The sequence below is a fragment of the Prenolepis imparis genome, unplaced genomic scaffold (assembly GCF_030444845.1).
Source record: "Prenolepis imparis isolate NDT839.2.m4 unplaced genomic scaffold, iyPreImpa1.0 SCAF_9, whole genome shotgun sequence".
Taxonomy (NCBI): Eukaryota; Metazoa; Arthropoda; class Insecta; order Hymenoptera; family Formicidae; genus Prenolepis; species Prenolepis imparis.
Window position 1 is genome coordinate 5,759,663 of NW_028141167.1, and position 23,038 is coordinate 5,782,700.

General features: G+C 39.5%; 1 protein-coding gene across 7 annotated transcripts in view; it reads right to left on the reverse strand.

The window, feature by feature from the left end:
* LOC145940315 (opioid-binding protein/cell adhesion molecule homolog) overlaps positions 1 to 23,038 on the reverse strand; it is a 240,318-nt gene that overhangs the window by 13,043 nt on the left and 204,237 nt on the right. For 4 of the 7 annotated variants that reach the window (XM_083045266.1, XM_083045264.1, XM_083045265.1 and 1 more), the window contains 4 exons: positions 18,637 to 18,809; positions 15,960 to 16,170; positions 15,420 to 15,531; positions 14,779 to 14,961 (listed from right to left, as the gene is read on the reverse strand). In XM_083045266.1, coding sequence (XP_082901392.1) covers positions 14,779 to 14,961; positions 15,420 to 15,531; positions 15,960 to 16,170; positions 18,637 to 18,809 — 679 coding nt within the window. The remainder of the gene's footprint in view (positions 1 to 14,778; positions 14,962 to 15,419; positions 15,532 to 15,959; positions 16,171 to 18,636; positions 18,810 to 23,038) is intronic. The other 3 variants (XM_083045268.1, XM_083045269.1, XM_083045271.1) reach the window with 3 other exon arrangements.

The following is a 23,038-nucleotide window of genomic DNA, read 5'->3' on the forward strand; positions in this document are numbered from 1 at the left end:
AGCGCAGCGCGCTGAGAGTTTCTCTTAATCGCAAGCACGCCGCTTAATAAACCGCGAGTTATTCTTGGCGCTCTCTCTCTCTCTCTCCCTCTCGGTTTGCTTTTTATAATGTCTCCGCAAGTTTCAAAGTGCCGCCGCGCGGTCGCTTAAATCACGGTTGAATTTCCGGTCGTGCGCCTCGGGGGGGCACGTTCTCTTTTCGTCCTTGAAAGTAAAATATACCTACCTGCCCGGTCGCCGTGTGGGCTACTCTTATGAAAATAATCTCGATCATAAAACTCGTCGAAGTAGTTTCCCCGCTACATCGCGAGTGCGGGTTGCGCCGCGGTAATCCCATTAAGGCGGCTTGATTTGCAGCTGCGCGAGTTGCCCGGGTTCGGAGAAAAGGGCAACGAAGAGAGGAGAAGGAGAGACACGCTCTTATATAGCCCGGCACGTTGAGAGGGGGTTGCGGCAGCTGCCGAGAATTATTGCCCGTTTTTTACGCGACATTAGTGGGCGAGCATCCGGCCCGACGACGAATAGGCGCGTTAATACAATGTAGTAACCACCGCGAGGGCACCCTACATCACCAACGTTCGCGTTGACCTTCTCCGGGCTAATTCATCTCTCGAAAGGGGTAAGCGCCGCGAAGGGGTCCAGGAAGGAAAAAAATCTTACCGTCCCGTTAACTTCATTCCCGCGCGATAATCCCGAAATGCGCGTATGTTCGCGCAAGAACGCGGATCTATATGATATACCCAATGAAACTCTAAGCTCGGGAGAATTCCTCTTCGTTCGTCTCTTGATTCGTCATTGAATTAAAATATTTAATATCGAAATAGACTGCAAACTTTAATAAAATACGAGCGTAAAGATATAATCCATTTTAAAATATACGTGATTGAAATGAATTATATATATAGCTTTTACTCAATTTGAAGTTCTTGCTCGTGATGTTTTCACGTATAGTTGATCGCGAGAATAAGGTAAAATTTATATTCAAATGTCATGATAACGAAACATTTCTACCTGAATAAGAAAAACTCAATTAGAAAACCATCATAAGACATGACGTTTCCGTTGATTGTGAAAAACCGATATTCTTCGCATCTGAATACGCCAAGAAAAATCACCAAGACTCGTTACGTCGGAAAAAAATGTAGGTTACGGATCAGTGATTCCTTCCAGAGAAATGATTACCTCGCGCGGTGCAATTTGTTTAGACGAGGCAATAAAGCTCGTGTGTATACGTGAACGCAAAATCCGGCGCTTTCTCCTAGCCGCCGACCGCTCAGAAACGAGAGAGAGACTGTCCAGATTCCCGGATTACGACCACGACGCCGTAAACGCGCTGGAAGTTAGTTGCTGCAGTTAACGCAAAGAATTCTCGGAACTGCGCGTGCAATTAGTTTCCGCCCGCGAATCGATCGCGGCACGTAAAATACCGTGTTCCGTACCCGGGCAATTCACCGGAGAGCTCACGCGTTGTAGGTCGAAATGCAAGAAACGCATACGTAATTTTGGCTTAGCGTAACGTATCGCACACATCTGGATTAATCTTGAAGAGTCGCGTGGGATGGCTACACCCCAGAGTATTTTCCTCGTAAATGTTAATAAGGAAAAAATGTTCATTCGATTTTATGAAAATCTTTAGACATATCTTCAACATCACTTCTAAAGAATAAAAAAAAATTTCAATTTCAATAAAAAATAAAAAAGACTTTTCTCCAGTAAAAATCTCGCAATAAATTAGCTGGGGTGTAGCCTACACCTCACGTGACCTTCTGAGGGTTAAACGAAGGTATCCATGTTCGCTAGATTTTTAAAAGAATGTGTTAAAGAACATACTCCAAATACTCCGATTCATTCATACGCGATAATCGAAATAAAAAACGTTCAATATCGTACATTATTACATTGTACAGAATGCACATTACATGCATAGAATGATTGTAAAGCAGAGTGTCACAGATGTCACGTTCTTCGAACCACAGAGACCACCATTCTATTGATAGCAGAGCAACGTTAAAAGCATGATACTAAAAATATAATGATAGTTATTGAAATTCAAAACATTGAAATATTGAAATCGGAAAGAGGATTTTGATAAATTATTCTTGATAAAGCACGAGATTAAGAAGATTTAATGTTATTGAATAATAAAATGTTTCTCCTCCATCTATCCTCATTTTCACTGTTATTTTATCTTCAAATGTGCCGATGACATCGTAGAGAAAGATTTTGAGAGAGAATTCGTGCAAATCGTGACAAATGTGGCTGCATCTGGCCGAATTCTTTTTATTCGCCGCGATGTAATGGAACGAAGATCTAATTTCGCGCATTGCGCCACGAGTGGACATAGATAGATCCGATTGGACGACTTAGCGCAAGCCACAAATGGTCGGAGCGATCAATCTCCATCGAACCTATTTCGACCAGATCGTCGGCTATTTCGCTAAAGTCTGATTACTCAAACTATGAATTGTGAAAAATGACATATGAATACCGGATGTATATCGGAAAGGATACTGGAGAGAAGCGCACCGTTCATCCCGTTCCGATAAAAACCCTCGCGCTCATAGCCTTTTGTATTCCGTTTTCGTATTTTTTCTGTCTGTATTTGTAATTTTTTTGTTGATCTTCCGCGCTCCACTTCTCGATATTGCGTTATGCACAAAAGCGAGCCGTCTGTAGCTCGAGTTCGGGTATAGATTTCGGAACATCTGTCGACGTATCGTATTCACAGTTATCGAATGACACAATGCACATACGCGTAATTTGAGCTATTGCGGTATGGCCAAAACAGCAAACGTGTTTCATTGGTATCGCTGGACGCTGACCATTTGCTTGATTGACGAACAGTCAAATGTCTCGTTATGTTAACAAATCGAATAGCGCACAGTGATCATATATACTTATGATACATCTATCCTTTGCGCTGAACTCTTGTTAATAAGTATCAATTTATCGTTCAAGGGACATTCTTTTTTTGTGTTCAAAGAAGTTTTTTTTAAATTCTTTCAAGTTTTCATATATTACAAACTGATACATACATTGTGCCATTCGCCAAATATGTACAAAAGAAAGTAAAACGTATATTGTCGTTCGTATGCGCTTCATGTTCTGATCTCATTGAATATTAGTGCACTCTCCTTGTTGCTCTGTGCGCCAAGTGTATCGAATAGCCATTTGAATTACAACGATACAAGAGAAGCCCGAAGCGCAGCTAGGTCGAGCATAACGATTCAACAATCATAGACTTGGATCGTTTGAGAACAAAGAAGAAAGAATGGACAAAGAAAGAGGAAAGAAAGTTATGTCGACGGAAAGACTCGCGAAGGGATGGTCTGAAGAAAAATCCTCTCCGCGCCGGAAAATTCACGGTGGTGGCACAATGGCGGGCGAGCGGATTAAAACTTCCTCATCGGCATCGCGGGATAATTGGTTTAGTTATCGGAACCCCCTTTTCCCCTTCCGCGTTCCCAACCCCCACATCTCTCGAAACTGTATCGCGAACTCGCCAACCTAGGTACCTCGTCTGGATATCGACGTCGCTTTCCACGCTTCCGCGCACTTTCCGCTTTGCGCGTCCCTCTCTGTCTGTTCCTTTAATTTCGCGTATTCGCTTCGCTCTGCTCTGTTCCGCTTCGCGTGGCTCACAGCTCGAAATCATCCGTCCAATCTTTCTTTGCGGACGCGATATTTTCCTTGGCCTGCTAGCAATTCACGCCAATGACAGATGTGTATTTTACAACGGAAAACCCTTCGCGAGCGTAAAACTACAGGATGCGCAACATTTTAATTAACGAAGCACATTTGCGAACATTTTCTTAACTAAAGCGCATGTTCTTAAAAACATGGTTCTTTATCTGCGGGAATATTTTAAAATATTATATATATAATAATATTGAAATAATATACATAGAAAGCGACAAATATAAATTTGCATACAAATCGAACTTTAGTAATTTCGCCGATAGTAATAATGTACAGATATTTTATTAAAAAATGTTTAGAACAAAGATTTTTTTAAAATAAAGATTCATTATATTAACGATATTAATATGAGATGACAAAATTTAAGATTTTTGCGCGTAATTTAATCACATAAATTAATATATTAATTTAATCATATAAAAATAATAGCGATGGCTTTAAAAAGAGAGTCCTATTTCGAGGTTGATCCTATTAAATTGCGAGACCAGATCGATAACAATTAAGGAATAAGTACGACTCGTTAAAGCGATGCAATTTTCTCTGGATAGAAATAAATCGCGACCTGGTAACAGCATCATGGGGTAGCTCGCGCGTCAATATGCTGGAGGAACTGCCTCTTCCCCATCACTGCTCTAACTGACAAAGTATCGACGTACTCGAAACATTTATTGGTAGCGACGTTAAGTTGCTATACCATCATTTCGGCGGCGGTTATCGGCCATCGTTTTTCCATCCGTCCGTTGCGCGCGCATGGCCCGTTTTCATTTGCCTTTATCCTTTTCAATATCGCTGCTTCTATGTCCAACAGCTGGCGTTAAGCAGATCAGCGTTGATATCACGGGATTAATGGCAAAATGCAATGGGCGCGGCGAGATAACTGTTTGTTTCGACACTCATTTCCCCTTTAATTTGATGCTATCAATAAATTAGAGTTTATTACTTTATTAGATCATTATTTTATTGAATGCATCCAATTAGTATTAATAAACTGTTTTAACATTTATATATTAATTTAATATTTATATTTTGCGATAAATTGACGTAAATAAATCACTAAATTTATCAATTTGTCAGTATTGTAGTTAAACGAGTTCGAAAACAATTCCGATAGAAAAATGTGCCCGAGCGTATCTCTTTACAAAGTATGAAATATAACGTGTTATGCAATATAATGTATTACGTAATCAATATTGTGCAGAAGATAGCGCTCTCGAATCGGATAGAAACAGACGGCGAAAGGGTGGATGGGGAGGGAGGAGATGAAACTAGGGTACCTCTCTCTTTCGTGTCATGATCGGCACCGACAAGGTCCATTTCTCGACGACAAAATATGGTAGTCGATTTCGCATTATCGCGTCGTGTCACGGCTTTAATTATGCGAGCGCCGTATCTACTAGGGGTTCGTGCATGGTCATTTATTGCTTTCAACGCGTCGTAGGTATTCCTTCAGGTGCACCGGTAACATGTTCTTGATAAGCCAACCGTGGTTTACCTTCGTCTCGACGTAAGGTAAATGTAAGGTAAATATCAATATATCTCTCGACACACAATACTCGACTCTTGTTCAATTATTTCTTATATATAGCTCCTCTTTGCAAAATATCTAAATATACTTTAGAGTTCTTTCTACTCTATTCTTTAAGAAATTACTTTTCTCTTGAGGATTTTTTAATTAATTGTATAAACATTTTTGTATTCTCTAGCGGTTGCGGGATGGGACTGGAACATCCTGCAATTTGTACTTTCGTCTTAAGCTGTAATCCTCTAAATTGACGACTTGAACTTTTAAGGGATATTCAAAGCCGCTCGTTACGTCTTCTATTTCCTCGTTTTCCGTGCGAGGAACGACCTCAAGGCTGTGCCAAGGGATAGAATTTTATCCTTTTCTAAGCATTATCGAAACGGACGGCGCTATCGAAACGAAGAGAACATCGTCGTAAGTGTTATCGACAAACGCTTTCCCCGCTTTTTCTGGGCTCCATGAGCGCGTCTACGGGCAAAATTGCGGCTGCATAAATTTAAATCACCGATGCCGTGTCTTAAGATCATTTGATAAAGAACAGACCGGCTAATTCTCTCTCGTACCATAACGGGATGGCCTTTGGTACCGAGACTTCGAGGACTAACCGAAGAGGCAAGTTAAAATAGTAAAAGTTTCTTAACTACGTCTGCAATCGTTACGACGACGAGATGAAGCAACTTTAATTGGGGCATGTAAATATATATTCTTGGCACCTACAGTAAGCTTTAATAATACTCTTCTAGCTAATTGGTATTTATTTATATCGCGACTTTCGCAAACCATGCGACTCTTACTCAAAATTCGCGAGCTTTCTTAATAATATTCTATTTTTTTTAGTCGTCAACTCGGGGTTATTCGCGGACACGAGAAAAATTATCTGAATAATTCCAACAATGATCAAAAGATCGGGATATCGATCAATATAGAAAATACCAAGGTCTACGCTGATAAATGTAATCCTCGACAAGGTTTCGATTCGTTGATTCCAATCAGAAGCCTTCATCCATCACTTAACTTATTTCAGTAACGACTATCTCGCACGCAAATCGAACATAGACTCGCCCTGCCTTTAATTTTTCGTGTCCCCACATTGGCCTCTGCTTAAAATAGACGGTAGAGTAATGACGAGGCGAAATTAATAAAAAAAAGCGTGTCGAGAAAAGCTAGATGATCGTCGTGATTATCCCGAAAAGTACGTCGATCGATTCGCCGCATCGAAGCGCAATCCGTGACGGCAGATTCCGGATTGAAAAACAAATTGTTTTCCCATAACATCAACCCGTAAGCCGCGCTCGCTCTCATAAGACCAAAATCATGGCAATGGTCCAGGGTGCTAATGAAAAAAGCGTGTTTCCAACAGTGCTCGAGCTGTCGCGGAATCGTCGTGTTCCGCGCTGCCACTCGAAATAAATTGTAGCAGAAATCGATACCCGGCGTGAAAAAGCATGGGCCAACAAGTTCAGAACCATTGCCCATTTTCCATCTACGGTGCGCTGTTAAATTTAGCATAACGAGGAAAGCTGAAGTACAATAAGACTTGAATAATGAATAATAAATGGCAATAAATATAGAAAAAAAATATAAAAAGAAATAAAAATATATATATATATATGTAATAAATATAATCTAAATATATCTAGAAATTAAAAATGTTTTCCATGCAAATTGTATCAGAAAATGTAAAGCGAGATGTCGCTTCTAATGTCTTTCTAACCGAGCAAAGTAAATCTTGAAAAGATCTCTAGATGTTGCGGATTGTTAACTACGAATGGCGAAACTACTTTGCTTTTTTTGTCACGAGTAAAAGAAGAAACGGAAGAGGCACATTAAAAAGTTTAAAAGGGGATTACGCTAATGGGCAACCCGTATTGTAACGTAAAGTACGCGGCAACACTCGGAGATTAACTCTATCATCCCTCGACGAGTATTTCGCACTCTCCGCGTCAAATCGCGATCGGAGATTACAAAATGTTCGGCTCGAGTAAACCGTTTTCCTATAATCCCCTCGATAAGCTCCGTTATAATTCAATGATGCTTGTGTATTTTGTAACAGTTTGCATATTTTCCCAGAAGTTATTATATTTTCTGCGTGCAAATACATATATGTAGCAAATACCTATATTTTGAACGAATTCTTGTATGTACCTGTTAATTAAAGTTTACTTCAATTGATTTGTTCATTATACAATATTATATTCTAAGTACTTGATTATTATCTCGTTTACTCGACCATAGAAAATATCAGACGATAAAAAAAATGTATGGAAAATTGCAAGTCACAGCGTTATTTTGACGTTTTTTTTTTTTTTTTTTTTTCATATGACGTATTGAATGTATGTCTCGAATATATGTCTTCGTATATACGTAATAAAGCTGCGGGAATGAAAGTTAAGGCTAATGTCTACAAAAACTTTGAGCACCCAAGAAATATCAGAAAACATCGGGCGCGAAAAAGCTCCCCGAAATCATCTTATTATTGCGTCGCGAGTGTCGCCTGTCGATCAAGTTCGCGACAGAATGAGGGATTACGAGTGGCAGAATGCGCTGAGCAAATCCCTACTCTGCAAACTGCCAATAACTCGTTGTCAGTCGCAGTACGTACCATGTCTCAAAACGAGGTGACCGTATTTACGATGCAATTTCATGATGTAATAAAAAAGAGTCGGGAAGGTAAATCGAGGAGTCTATAATTCGTCTCCGTAAACTTACCGTAACACTGGATAGCGAATCGCTCCTCGACCTTGCTTACGACCTCTCAAATTGATGACGAGATCGTATAAGCTTACGCGAAAATTCCCAATTGGTCTTCCGAAAAGCTCAATAAATATTTTAGAGCAAGTGTGACAGGGTGACCATTTTTCCATTTTAATACACGAATTATTTTGCTTGTGACATTAATTGACATTAATTTGTGATATTTTGAAATAATTTTAAGTGGTGTAAATATATGGTCAATTTTCTAATTGTAATGTTAATAATAAATAAACGTTGCAAAAACACTCTGTTATTCCATTATTATTGCATAGAGCGTCAACGTAATACGAAAATTGAAGTAATACGAGAATATTCGATGCAAGTAGCAAAATACATAAATCATTTTCATATTATTCTTTTTCTAATTCGATAAATTCGGTCGTCCTTATCACATTCTTGCTTAAAGCAGGTATTGACATCGATCGATGTCAAATAGAAAAATAGACGGCGAAAACTCTTGATTATTGCACGAAAAAATGATAAAACGAAGTTCGATGATAGTTTTGCAAAACTAGTTAAACATCAAAATAAAATATGTAAAAATTCGACGAATGAAATTTTAATTCCTCAAGCTCTCAAACCTAAACATGACATATTGACCGTTCTTACAGCTCGAAGACGCTGACACGTAAGAAGCGGAGTGACAAGTAATAAAACGGCGCATAAAGGAAGGTGAGACGAAGCACCCTCGCGGAAAGTTTGTCTTCGAGGAAGATAAATAGAAGCGAAGTGGGACACGAACCTCTTTGAACCTCGTTGTCCATCTAACGAATCTAACGCAGCGAAGAATTTTCAACCTCTCCCATTTCCGCCACTCTCTCTCTCTCTCTTTCTCCTTCTATCTTCGTTTTGTTCGCGAATCGTAGACGGAAGACAATAAATCCTGGTACGCAGTTACGGCACGGAACGTCGTTAACTCCCGATAATGGCTCTGTATTAGTTTCGTCTCGTTTGATCGCGAAACTTTTCTTATTCTTGCGCTGTCGGGAGGGAGTCACGTCCGACCATAGCCCGACAAACTCTACTTCGTCGCTGTATTTCGCGGGCTAAAATCCAACGATCGGCTTCGAGGGCGCATCATACGCACGATTGGGCACACGCGATCGTGTGCATAAGGGCCCCTACGTGTGCGTCGGTCCTGTCACCCCCATTGCTCGTCGGGGCAAATTGAGGATTTGTTTGCGTTGGCAATCGTGTCGGTTGTCTTGATAAATCCTTAAGCTGTCATGCGGAAATATCGTTCCACGTAGTACGAAGTGTTTGCACAGATCTACATACCCTTAGCGCCTTAGAATAATTTCTGATACGTGGGTAAACGGCATCCCGATAAAAGGCCGCAAACACCACTTTCCGTAAAAATAACATACCTATTTCGTTGGTTGACATGAATTTCATTTTAAAAATAGTGACACAAATACCTCTACTCTTTCGGAAAAATCCTGTTACAATTGTTACATCGCGACAGTTTATATTCGGATATTCTGATTGAAAATTTGTTTCGGAAGTGAACTTAATAAAGTTTTTAAAATAAATTGTTGGAAAAAAAGTTTACAAAATAGAATGAAAAGCGACGATTTAAATATTTAAATTAAAATGTTATACAACGCGCGTTATGATTTTGTTAAATACTTCATCAAGTAAATGTTTCCATTAGATTTTATAAAGCTTGTATGACGCGAGCATGTGAAATGTTTTTTTTTTCCGGAAAAAATAGTTCCGAATAATTTATTTTCTATATACAATACTATACAAAACTCAAAATTAATCGTGCTTAATAAAAACATTGTTTTTTAAAACGTTTTTGTTTTTTTTTAATTTGTATTAAATAGAAATTTAATAGAAAATAAAAAATAATAATAATCAGTTTTCTTATATAAAACATCAAATTTAAATCAGTAAATATGATACTTATAAGACTTATAATATTTCTTGCATTCCTTTTTTAATCAAATTTATGCTTTCTTTAAAAAAATATTTTTTATTAAGTGATGGATATTTTGCATTTCAAATTATCTATAGATCCATATTTTGTAAAAAAAATGCATTCATTATTGATTATTAATCAAGTTCAATAGTTATTAAACGAAAGTTAAGAGTTATGATTCGCGTCGCATGTATTTACGTGAAAAGAGAAAACGTTTTATAGCATCCTGTCTCATAATTGATAACTGAGTTCTATGGGATACGGGGAGCATATATAATTTATCGTTCTACGCCTTGTCGAAGAACTTGGCAGCGTTTCAGGTTGCTGGAAAGTTAACCGAAGCCACGCAGATGTATCGACATCTACTGTCCCGGTTGCAATGCCGCTGATAAATTGCACGTTATTATTTTCGCGCGAGCTGCACGTGCTCGTCGATCCAATGACGAACGTTCATATAAATATTAATAGCTCTGTTTACTAAAAGTCACGAGCGCGTCATTGTTGAGATAGAATGGACAGATTAAATTACTTACTTTTTATAGCTTAGCTTATAGAAATGAAAAAAAAATAAATTTATATAATATATATTATCGAATTTTTCTGATTCTTTATTATATTTAATTATATTTTAATTATATTTTCTTCATTGTGTCAATATATCATTTATTCAACTTTGATAAAACGATTTATACGTTCTTTTCTTTTGTTCTGCTATGTCCTAATGATCATAATTATATGCTCGAAGCGATCGAAGGGGCAAAACGCGACAATTATGCATTACGTATCAAAATTCGAATTCATAGAAGCAATATTGTTCGACGAGACAATTGCAAAATTATTCGTCGTGCGTGTTAGACCACGTGTGCAATGATAAGCAAGGCAGAAATAATTTCATCAAAATCGCGCTCTCGCGTCATGGAGTTATCAACGCGGAATTCTGGCCGCGCGTCGGATATTTCGACGACCGACAACCGAGTCATATACGTATATTCAGGCATTTTCGGAATTCGGACGGGAACTCTCTTGAAGACGCGCATATTCCCCGCATGGAATTACATACACTTCCCTCGCGGCTAATTACGCATAATACGCCCGCGGCCCCCGCGGGCCGCGCTTTGTTATTACACGCCGTGAAACTTGTTACTGAAATTTCACGGACCTCGCGCGCACGAGTTATTACGAGATCGCGCGAGTTAAACGCGCTATCTCGTACCTTAATCTTCGCACCGACATTATCCTTCTCGGTATTGTTCCGATCGGAACCTTCCTGGGAATGGTTGAAGTCGAAATGCAAGGAGAGGGAAAGAGAAAGAGATATTACTCGCGTTTTGCTCGAGCATCACGTACGGCATCATTATATGGTAATACGTACACACGCACACACGCACACATGTACATATGTATGGTGGCTTTCTCGTAACTTCCACAATTTAACTTGCGGATATTGCGGTACATCACGCACTAACGAAGTTCTTTGACAAGTCCCGCGGAGATTACGAGAACTTGCGTTTCCGCGTCGCGTCGCGCAGGACGTTTCTCACGACAATCCTTTCGCGCCGTGGTAAAATTTTTACCACGCGAAAGATAAAGAAATCGCGGAGAGAAAGAATCACGACGGCGGAAAATCGTTCCTCTCTACAAGTCGGTCTAAACTAATTACGACTTCAGAGTTCAGGTCGCCGGTTTTCTAAAAAGTTTTTCCATTTATGCGTCACGTCCGCGATTAACATTGCAATTTACATTCAAGAAATATACAGAACAATCGTAATATCAAGAGTCTAACGACACTAAAAGGGTTAACCGAAGCCTACGGAAACCGCCGGGACCGCAAACGTTTGCCCCCAAAATCCGCTGTGTACGTCCGCTACGATTTACTTCCGATGACTGCGGTAGTACTTCCGATAACTGCGGTATTACTTCCGATAAGTTCGGCATTATCCTGCACGGGAATCGAAGTAATGGAGAGAAAACGAAAGAGAGAGAGAGAGAGAACGTAGAAAGGATATTACCTAACATATAACATTTCGTGCGATCTCTCACACCGCCACTTGACGTGCATATCTCAGGAGTGCTCGCGTGCCACGATGAGACGTGCGGACGTGAGGAACGTACGTATGATGCAGGGAGAGAGAGAGAGAGAGAGAGAGAGAGAGAGAGAGAGAGAGAGAGAGAGAGAGAGAGAGAGAGAGAGAGAGAGAGAGAGAGAGAGAGAGAGAGAGAGAGAGAGAGTAAGCAGGGATTTGCATGGGACAATATCTCGACTGATTTATCCCCCTGAGCCCGAAGAGGTGGAAGAGGGCAGACGTGTCCGAAGGATTTATTTCTACGGCGATGCGCTGTGCGGCCGAAAAATAAAGAGAAGACTATCGACTTTCCTTTTTTCCCCCCCTTTTCTTCTCGACAAGAATATCCGGTTTATTGCCGCTTGTACGCAGAGGGACACGCGATCCCTCGCGAGTGTTGCGCGCTAAACGGAGCGCATCGACGCAACGCTATATATGTACACGACGACGCGCGTTTACAGCCCTCACCGTTTAGTTTATCGGTAGAACACTCCTCTCCCCAAGCCCTCCTTGAAGCCCCGTGGAATTTACAGCCCGGTCCGTAAAGTCAGATTACACTTACTCCGCGTCTCATCCCCGTGGAAAAGTCCTGCGCGCAATCGAGATGTCGTCCGACTATATTGCAGACTCGGATTCTCGACAACGTGTCCACGATTCAACGTTGTCAACGTGCACTCGTTTCGCGGCAATCTCGGTGAAACGTCGTAAAAGAATAAAAACTCAACTCCGTCACGCGCTCGCAGTTGCTACTTCGTTCTAAAAATGTATTTCTGTCCGTTACGACAATTTAAATGACGTTACCCGGAAAGCCATTTTGATGCAATAAAGCGAGACTATTGTTGTTGGCTTCTGTAAAGGTCCCTCCTCCCTCTCCCTCCTGTCTCCCCCTCGTGTATTCTCTCAATGGACAATATAACCGCCGACAAAAGATTCATGTCAGAGAGATGAGAAAATCCCTACCGCTATTTTCTAAACTCTCGCACGTACGTAGATACGCACGTTGTGCGCGATTTTGCGAGATCCGAGGACGACGCGATGAATCAGCCGAATTTTTGGCGACCGGGCTTTCAGGACTCTGTAATTTTCCTTCCTTGCTCCATTACGTTGGACCCTAAGGAAACTAGCGATGATGAGTTTGATAATTTAGGAACAAGCAACATAGAGAGAGAGAGAGATAGAGGGACGTTGACAAATACTACAATGTCATAGAGATGTTCGATAATAGAGCTTCGTATTAATAATTCGTCTGCCGAACACCTCTACTCTAATTTAATCCACTTGTTCCTCGAGGAAAATTCGGAGATATATTACATCTCGTATTTCCGACGAAATAATTTACTCGTTTGCGCGATTTAATCAAAGTTATGATCATCCCCTGATGTTTTTCGACCATCGCGACCATCGTACCTATTAATTCTCAAATGAAGCCGCGAACCTAATTTCGATGACTCCGCGCGCGCAAACTTGAGAGGGCATGAGGGAACGGTAGAGTTAGTTAGACACTTCATAGTTTGTCGTTAGATGCGAGTACATATATAGTTTGCTTGACGAGAGTTTCATTCCGGCAAGTTCTCGCACGGCTTTCCCCGCAGTAATTACTTGTAAATCTCTTACGAATAACGGCAAACGCGAGATTAATTTCGTCTACGAGGATGCGTAATAATTGGTGTTCTTATAACTAGTGTATAGAAAGTTAAATTGTTAAAATTGTTAAACCTGTATAATGAATCTCTCTCTGCCTTTTTCATTGTTATTGAACTGTCTTCAAGATAAATTGAAATTTTTGTTTCTCTAAGATTCTTGTATGATTCGAATTGTGTAATTTACAAGTACATATTTCGTTCAAAGGAATATTCAAGATTCGTAAAATAAACCAGAAATAAATCAGATTGCACGCGCTGCAATCGAGCGAGTTAAGAGAAAATCAATGACGCGCAGTCGAGCGATTTAATTTCGCTTCTTGTGATTCTGCCGCTTGCTTCTGCTGCAGAAAATTTCAATTTATTTTGCCGATCCTGCCCCGGGATCGAATGTACGCCTAAAGTTTCTCGCCATGCACGCATACACATGTATATACGCGCGCATACACACACATTTTATGTTGATGTATTATTTATTCAAACACGCGATAGAAATTGTTTCTCTTTAGCGTCCCTTCAAGCAGTCCACAACTTCCTTGAGTAATATTGAAAACGTTTCGCCGGAAACTTGATTAAAACGGGCACGAAGTTGTCGGAATTAATTAATTGACTTTATACTTCCGCCGTTTCTGGCGAAGGTTACGAGAACCTTCGTTAAATTTAACGGCAAATATCGCAATTGATTATAAGATATGACTTTCTCATATCTCGATGTAATCGATATAATTGCAAGGAATTATAAAATTATATTGATAGCTGTAGGACAACTGCTGTCGCATTCTACGTATATAATCTCCACATTTATACTTTCAAAGCAGTTAAAAATTATAATTTTCCGAAAATATCGTATGCAGTGGACGAATGGTATATAAAACCTTTTTGTGGAGCGACACATTGACACTCTTATAAATATCGCTCTGTGTCGAATATGTCTCTCGTGCAATTATAACATTTACATATTTTATCCCAGTTGACACTTATATTTACACGACCGTTTAAAGTTTTATTTAAAATGTCAGCATCGAGAAAATACCCGAAAAATTTTTCATAAAAGACCTATATAATTGTGTCGATGTTATTGCGCGAAAAATATACGGAGAATATATAACAGCGACATTTCGACAATGAAATTATATTCGATAAATATTTTCGGTGATAATTTTATTTACGACTCACCCACCATTGAGCACGTGGACGAGGACGCTGGCTGACTCGGCTGTGGATGGCGCACAGGTGTAATTGCCGGAATCGGCTGGCAGTGCTTTGCTGATCAGAAGACGTGACGTTCGCGTTTGCTTCTCCGTCACGACACTAATGCCCCCGCGTTGACTGTAGTTTATCACATTGTCGCCCTTGTACCTGTAAGAATAATCGAAAATAATTCGAACCATTAGTATAGAAATGTCAAATAAAGCCATTCTTATAAAACAGCTGTTTTTGAACATGCTTGTTTTTACTGTCTATGAAGTGATTAAATAAAGTGTATTCAAATAAATTGCACGGATATTACGATGTAAGAATTTATGTGCGAATATAAAAAGACACGAGAGGATTCATGCGTTTATTACGAGCGCGTTTGCGAGAGATCTCTATGGGTTCTCTAAAAACTATATAACTTCAAGGAGCATAATTCCATCCGGAGATTCACTTTATCAGAGATCCGTTTTATCGGGCATCCACGTTGAAATTTTTCGTTAAAGCAAATTCCGTCGAATGGAGGTCACTGTAGATTCGGATTTTGCAAAACTCGGTCGTGTCGAAATATACGTAGAACAAATTCAATCGCGCTATCGTCAAGGGAGAACGCTCGAACTCACCAATAGATGAAGGATGGTGGTTCCGGCGTTTGCAGCACGATGCAGGTCAGATTGATGTCGCTCCCGCTTTTGATGTAGAGCTCTGAATTGCCGTTGATCTTTGCCTTCGAGACTGCACACGGGAGTAGAACAAAGTTAAAGTGGTTTTTGGCCGGAGTACGTTCGGTCGAATCGACGAGTAAAGCCGGAACCAAAAAGATCACAATTTATGATCACAAATTTTCCTTAAACTGTCGCAAAGCTGCAATTAAGCTCGCGCCGAAAGGCGGCCGCTTAAAAATTCACTTATGAAACAAATGACTTCGGAAACTGATATTGGAGCGCATTATGGAACTTGATAATTGCTTTAAGAACACAATCTCTCTAGACTCTAGACTCTCTTTATCAACGAAAATTACACGTAACATTGTAAAATTATTTTTAAATAATTTATGCATAAAAGTGATGTGTGTGGCCTCGATTGTATAATTTATTTTATAATTTTTTATTTGTTTTAATTAAGTTATCCAGATTTTCTTAAAAAGAGACACGTATACGCACCTACTACGCTCATGTTAAAAGCTTGACTAATCTTAGGTTCCGTCGAGACTTGACACTCGTAGATCCCACTGTCTCGCACTTGCGGCGAACTGATCTTCAGGGTCCACTCGTCGCTGCCATCGCTGTGCAACGATTGAAAACGTTGATCGTTTGTGTACGTTAGGATGCCGACAGTGAGGATATGTAAATCCCGCTGCCTGATCCATGAGACCTACGCAATCAAGAAACACCTGCTGTTGTCGCAAGATACATCAAACTAGACACGGAGTCGGAAAGTTTGATAAGTTGCTTCCACGCAACTTTCATCTCAGGGCGCATTTGTACGTGCATTTCGCAAACTTAGACAATATCGAAGCAAAAAAGATTTCTCTCGTTGAACTACATCTTTCTCTCGTGTAAAAAAAAAGACTCTAAAACTTAAAAATTCTTAATCGCAATTCGCAGTTTTTGATCGTCCAAATGATATCACGCACGCGTGAACGCAATCGAATTACATTTATAGGGAGGAAAGCTTTTGACTGATACCGACTGTTATATGCGACAATCCATAATTTGCGCGTGAAGTTAACCTCAGGCGAGACGGTGCAATCTGCGTCGATCACGTTGATTTTACAATCGCAGATATAAACGTTCAGACGCATATGTACATACATACATACATATAGGTGCGCGGGTTATTGAGGGTCGGCTGTGAATGGCGAACGGAATGGACGCGGGGGAGTTAAAAGGGACGCCGCCGGGGAGGGGAAGGAGAGAGGGATAGGCTGGGAGAGAAATTTGATTTATCGGCGATTACGATCGGTGATTGGACTCTGACGGGTTCCTGTGCGTCATGCGGTGATGCATGAGCAGCGGCCGATAACGCGTAATGTCACCATTCGCCCGGGTGACCTATGCGCCTACCCGCGAAATTACTTTGCATTAGGACCGCGAGTGATGAATACCGGGTTAAACAGTGGCCCGATTCGCCCGCTGATCCACCAAACTGCCCGAAAAATAGATATCGACATTATACATTTTGTACAATCCTCCACCTCTTTTATAACGTTCGCTTGTACCCCATTTTGTGTCAATGATGTACGAACAATAGTCGGAAATTAACAAAACACGAGCAGTGTTGCGTATACATAAAAAAAAAAAAAAAAAAAAAAAAACTGAACGCGTTAAAGAATTGAAGAAAAAGAAAATTTTTTTATCGCAAAAATTTGCTCTTTTGTTCTTGCAGCAATGTAAAAGCATTAAAAGCATCGTAAAAAGAGGTCATTTTCTATACGGTACAATTTAATTATACTCATATAATAAATGTTTAAATAAAATCAAATATAAGCTTTCTTATCTTCTTTCTTTCTTCTCATTTTCTTCTCGGACAGAATTTTGTTAAAACTGACATTCTACAGCACGATGGCTATAGCCAGAGGTATCTCGACGTTAACGAGATCATATGTTAATGTCTTCCCCGTAACTTTCTAAATATGTGCAAGAAAGTGTATGCGCGTTGGACTGTGAAAAGTTATACTCACCCTGAAAGTTTGCGTGCAAAAAGGGGGGACAGAGGTTGTAAGAAAAAAGATTGCGAAAAAGAATTACAAAGGCCTCGGCGTGCAAAGATGTGAACTAGGTTACTGTAAAAGCGCGAGGCGACGTCGCGTCACGCGGATAAATGAAGAATGAACTCCAAACTGCAAGTCGCCCGAGTGCATTAGCAAAGAGAATGGCCAAGTTTGTCGCAGAACGATCACGAATTAATGCCTCGTCGACGCAGCTCGTGTAATGGCAAATTTATTTTACTACGGAACGTCGAGCACGCGCGAAAATTTATCAATGCCAGCGAAGGTTAGTAAAATCTGAAAAAAATACCCTTTGCGCAATATGAAAATATAATTGGGGATTTCGACGATAATCGGACGAGTGATTTAATTTCAATGACAAATTTGTTTGTCGCTGCTTCTGCCCCATCGGGGTCCCCTCACAACGGCAAAATTTAATCGCGAGAACCTGTTGACGTATAATCGAGCGTTAAAGCGTTCACCGAGCTTTGCATAATTTATCTAATAAGAGGATTAGTCGGTTAATTGATTTTTTTTCTGAAAACGCTGGCGGCATTGGCAAAACCATTGTCCGTCAAAATAATTGTACAGCATTTTCTGTATTCATAATTTAAATGTTTTTAATCTTCTCATGAGAAAACACAGCCGTTAAAATTGTTGAACCGTGCACAATTAAATTAGTGAAGAAATTAATAATATTGCTATTATAGTATAATATTGCTACAACAACGTTGTAAATCGGCTGTAAAACGAATTTTCATTTGGAAATGAAAAGTAATAAAGATAATTTTCGCATTTTTGCGAAAAAAAAATATAAAACACCGGAAAATACAAACGCGAAAAAAATGTGCAAATTGTAAGAAAAATATCACGTTTGAAAAATAAATAATATTGTATAAAAATCCTTTTTGAAGTCTCAAAATGGATAAAAGAGTAAATGTATTCTCGAATATAATGTCGCAATATAAATAAATAACCCGCAAGGTGAGAATAATCTTCTGAATCGAAATCGTAAAACGTTTGCGATGTTTAACAGGCTCGCGAGCACAACGTAGCGAGATGCTAAGTTTCCGAACTCAGGCGATGTTATTACAAGCGACGAGCTCTTGATAAGGAAACTTGGGACTTACCGCACGATCGCCAAGATTGCGCACCCTACAGTGCAGGTAAGCGGATTGCCCGACGGTAGTTGTGGTCTCCCTCTTTGTCGTGTTGTCGAAGTAAGGCTGACTAAAGGGTTGCTCCCAGTAAGAGGACGGATGATGCTCCACCACCGCTCTCCCGCTCTTGGCCGCGCATTCTGCTAAAAACAATAAGGCTGGTTAATAAGATTTATTTATCGTCGCCATTAATGAAATCTTGTCGCGCATTGATGTTGAGGTGGAACTTAAAAGCTTAAAACTTAATTGTATAATCAAAACTTGAACTCATTAGATTGTCGTTTGCCCTAAATCTAAATAACGAAGCTTTTTAGAAGTTCGAAAAGATAGCGAATTTTATAATAGCTAATTAATCGATATTCGATATCAAGTTAAGTTGTGTGTATAATTGTGAAATAGCTTAATGGCATATCGATAATTGTTGAAAACTCGTGAAAAAATCTGATTTTAATGCAAATTATGGATAAACCGCTAAAACGGGATATAGAAACAAAAAACAAAACTGACCAAAGCGTTATTAGCTCTACCCCATATAAATATTTTGCTTGTGCCGCGCTTTCATAAGGAAATCGATTTTTCTCGCTCGAACGGAACGTCGCGAGACCGGGTCCCCATTACCGGGATAAGTTCGGGTTTATCCGGCTGAGTTTAAAGCTCCGAACCTGAACTGAGCCGGTACGAATACAGAAATTCAGATCCAGGACGCTGTTTGAGATGTCGATTGCCGCGAACGGACGAACGAACTCTAATAGAACACCCTTCGGGAATTCTACTTCGTTCCTGGTATATTACATGGAGGCACATCCTAGCAATGAGATTTCTGCCGGAACGAGAAAGATATCCGATCGATGCCTGGAAATTGCATGATTTACAGGCAGACTGATCGCAGTTCGTTCGTTAGGGAAGTTATGCAAATACGTAAAAAAGGACATTCGTTCCTAATATCTTCCGACACGATTTTATTCATATGCAATTTTATATTACTTCTTACGTCGCGCGCGAATAATTTCGACAGCTAATCTCTCTCCGTATTTTCTACATTTATTATATTTCTCGAATGTCGTGAATTTGAAATCGGTGAGGAATAAAATAAAAATGCGAAGAAATAACAATAAAAATAAGATATAAAGAAGAATGCAAAGAGATATAATAATAAAATAAAATAAAAATTATTTGGTACTATACAATATCGTCATCTCATTAAAGATATTTAATAGACGTTGAGACGCGTTTTACAGCATCCTCCCAAGTACGGCTGTTTTTCAAAGTAACGATCTGCCGGTGTGGCGTAAAATTCCCTGCAACAGTCCCTCATCAATTTTTTTCAGCCCACCCTCATCTCTCTCCAACCGCTCGTCTCACTGATTACTTTATTCCGAGAAAACGATACTCTTGGTAACCGGCGACGTAAAAAACCCTTCCGAGAAACCTTTTATGTACGTTATACGAGGTCTTAGCAAAGTGAGAAAATTTACGAAGGGATGCTGCCGAAGAATCTGTATTCTCATGTTGATACTTTATAAACACGGTATCTTGTGGCTACGTAATAATGGCAGCGTCAATTATGAATCTAATATTTCTTGTGTTTAGATATATACCTATATATCATGCTTAATGTAATTAATACTTATATATGAAACGAAAATTAATTGTGCGTCAGAAATTGCGGTACCTTATTTCAACACTTTCAGAAACTTTTCGTTTTCAGAAAACGCGATAGAAATTTTGTTTATCTCTTCCAACACAATGATCCCGCTTGTATCGATATGTTTCATGCACAAATAATCGACTAATACATTACACAAATTAACAATCGTAAATTTTTCCGTTTCAAAGCAAATTCTCTCGGAAATTCTCGAATGCGGAATCGAATCGTCGATATTCTCCGTGCTTGAAATACCACGGAAAGTTACACAATGCAAGGCAAAAAGCAGCCGATTCCAATCGCAGGCTGTTAATCGGGTTTTTCGCCGGATTGCAGCCGGTACGACGAACGCGGGTGCCGGCAAAAAAACGTTTAAAAACTGCAGGACGGATCGAAGCGAGTTCGGAAAAGAATGAGTTTGTTAACCCCGAGTGTGCTCTTCTTTTTCTGCAAGTTCGAGGCAAAGGAACTCCGGCCCGGGATGAGAAGCTTCAGGTGTTTGCTAATGGCCCGCGGCGCCGAAACCAATCATTATTCGTCGATGACTGTCCCTCTTTCTTTCTGTCCACTTTCCGTTTGTTCAATCGTGTCGTACTTTCTTTGTCAGTGCGCGACTTTCGTTTCCATATTAACTATTAACGCGAAATTCGAAAGAAATCCTACCAACGAATATCACTGGTCCAGATACTTTTATGCATTTTAATGCGCACGTGCGTTGACCTACTTCGATTAACATAGTGCTACTACTGTTCAAAAGAAGTCACACCGTAAAGAAATTTAATTTAAAATTCCACGTGCAATTTTACAATCTTGGTTTACGTCAAACAAGCTAAAGAAATTATTATTCGGTAAATAATGATTATTATTCGGTAAACAATGGATATCGCTCTAAGTTAATTGCTGCGTATATAGAAACGTAGGAAAGAGAGTGTCCCGATTTGTAATGTAAAGTAAATTAAAAATTTAGATAAACAATTTCCACTTTCCGCTTTGTAAAATACACTTCATCTACAGTATAATTAAATTGTAGAAATAAAATTTTCTCTCTCTCTCTCTCGGACGGTTTCTCTTTGATTTTTGCCAGAGACGTAACTCTGCGCCAAGTCACGGCAGCCACGTCTCGTGCAACACGAGTGAAATGCAAAAACTTGAGGTCTCCCAAAGTCACATTTCAACTATTTTCTTGTTATTCCATTTCCAACAAAACTGACGAAGTGAGTGCTCACTGAAGAAAAGAAATCTACGGAACACAAGACTAAAGAGCAAAATGTGTACAAAGAACTTCTTGATCTGTTTCGCTCAAAGAATTTTGCAATCACTTTTCAAAGACGCTCAATAAGATGTAGTACAACAATATCGCAAAGATAAAGATAAAGTTTTACTAAAAATCGGCGGTCGTTATACAATATTGACAAAGATACGCAACGCAGAGACAAAGAATGAGAAACGGAGAAAGGCGTTTATCGCGAAGTAGATGCGTTTGTTCAGTCCCTCAAGACAAACGCTGCGACGTTCACTCGAATGTGTTTGTTAGCTACGAACGAAAGCAATCCGGTCGAAAAGATTACGAGACGAGAAATGCGGAGAATGTCGTCGAGGCGTCCGCTTTTCGCGAAAGTAACGCAACACTCCTCGTTGAAATCCAAGTAGCTTATGCTCCCGGCCTCTCAGCTTGTTCAGTCGCGTGGAGAACTCGAACGAAGCGACGTGTCTTCGGATTCAGGATGTGTCTCTTCGAGAGACACGCACGAAATTTCCCCCACGAAATCCAGAAAAAGTCGAGAGAAAAGTTTCTATTTAAGAATGTGGAAAGAATTCGCCTCTGCTCACATTCACTCGTGTTTTTCTAACCCGAATAAGATTCGCCACCATCTTTTGGTTCTATTTCAATTCTCTTTTGAGTCATCTTTCGATCGAAAACAGCCCCGAGATGTGCAATCGAATATAGATAATAACGAGAATAATAGTCTCGAAAATAAAACTAGGAAATAATTATTTCACCCTATAAAAAGTATTTTTTCGGAATAGTGATCTATCCGATGTATATTAAATTCATCATTAGCGTTGCAAGTTTATAAAACTCGCTTCATTCCACGATATTAATCCGGACCAGTTATTTAATAACATCGTGGTTGCGGAAAACCATTATGTTTTCGAAGACATCGATTAACTTTACCAATATAATAGCATATCTATCGGATAAATGGAATACCAATTGTCATCGTTAACGGGAAAATTGAGAGCGTAAATTTTAACTTTACACAATATATAGCAATAAAATTTTTGTGGAAAGGCAAAAATGTAGAATTTAAAGAAATAAAAAATTAAAATAGATTAATGAGCTTCATAAATAGTATCATTGTATAAAGATTTAAAAACATGTGTGTGAGAAAAAAAGAGTTATTATGTACTACAAATTCAGAAAATTATTTTTCATTGAAAAATGCGTCTCATTTGGAGGCTAATAATATTACGAAATGTGTTGAATGTGACATATATTTTTCAGTTTATAGGGTTGAAGGATATATCGATAAAGTTTCGCAGATGCATCTCGCGGTAACACGCTAAAAATGTCGCTAAAATGTTCGTCGCAAGTATTGCACGTTACGCGAAACCTCTCGCTAAAATCTAAGTGGCTTATGTTCTGCCCCGCATGTCGTCTCGTTCCTTTCCCAACTACTTCCATATGTGTAAAAGCGAAGCTTTTCTTCGATCCACCGAGAGGCG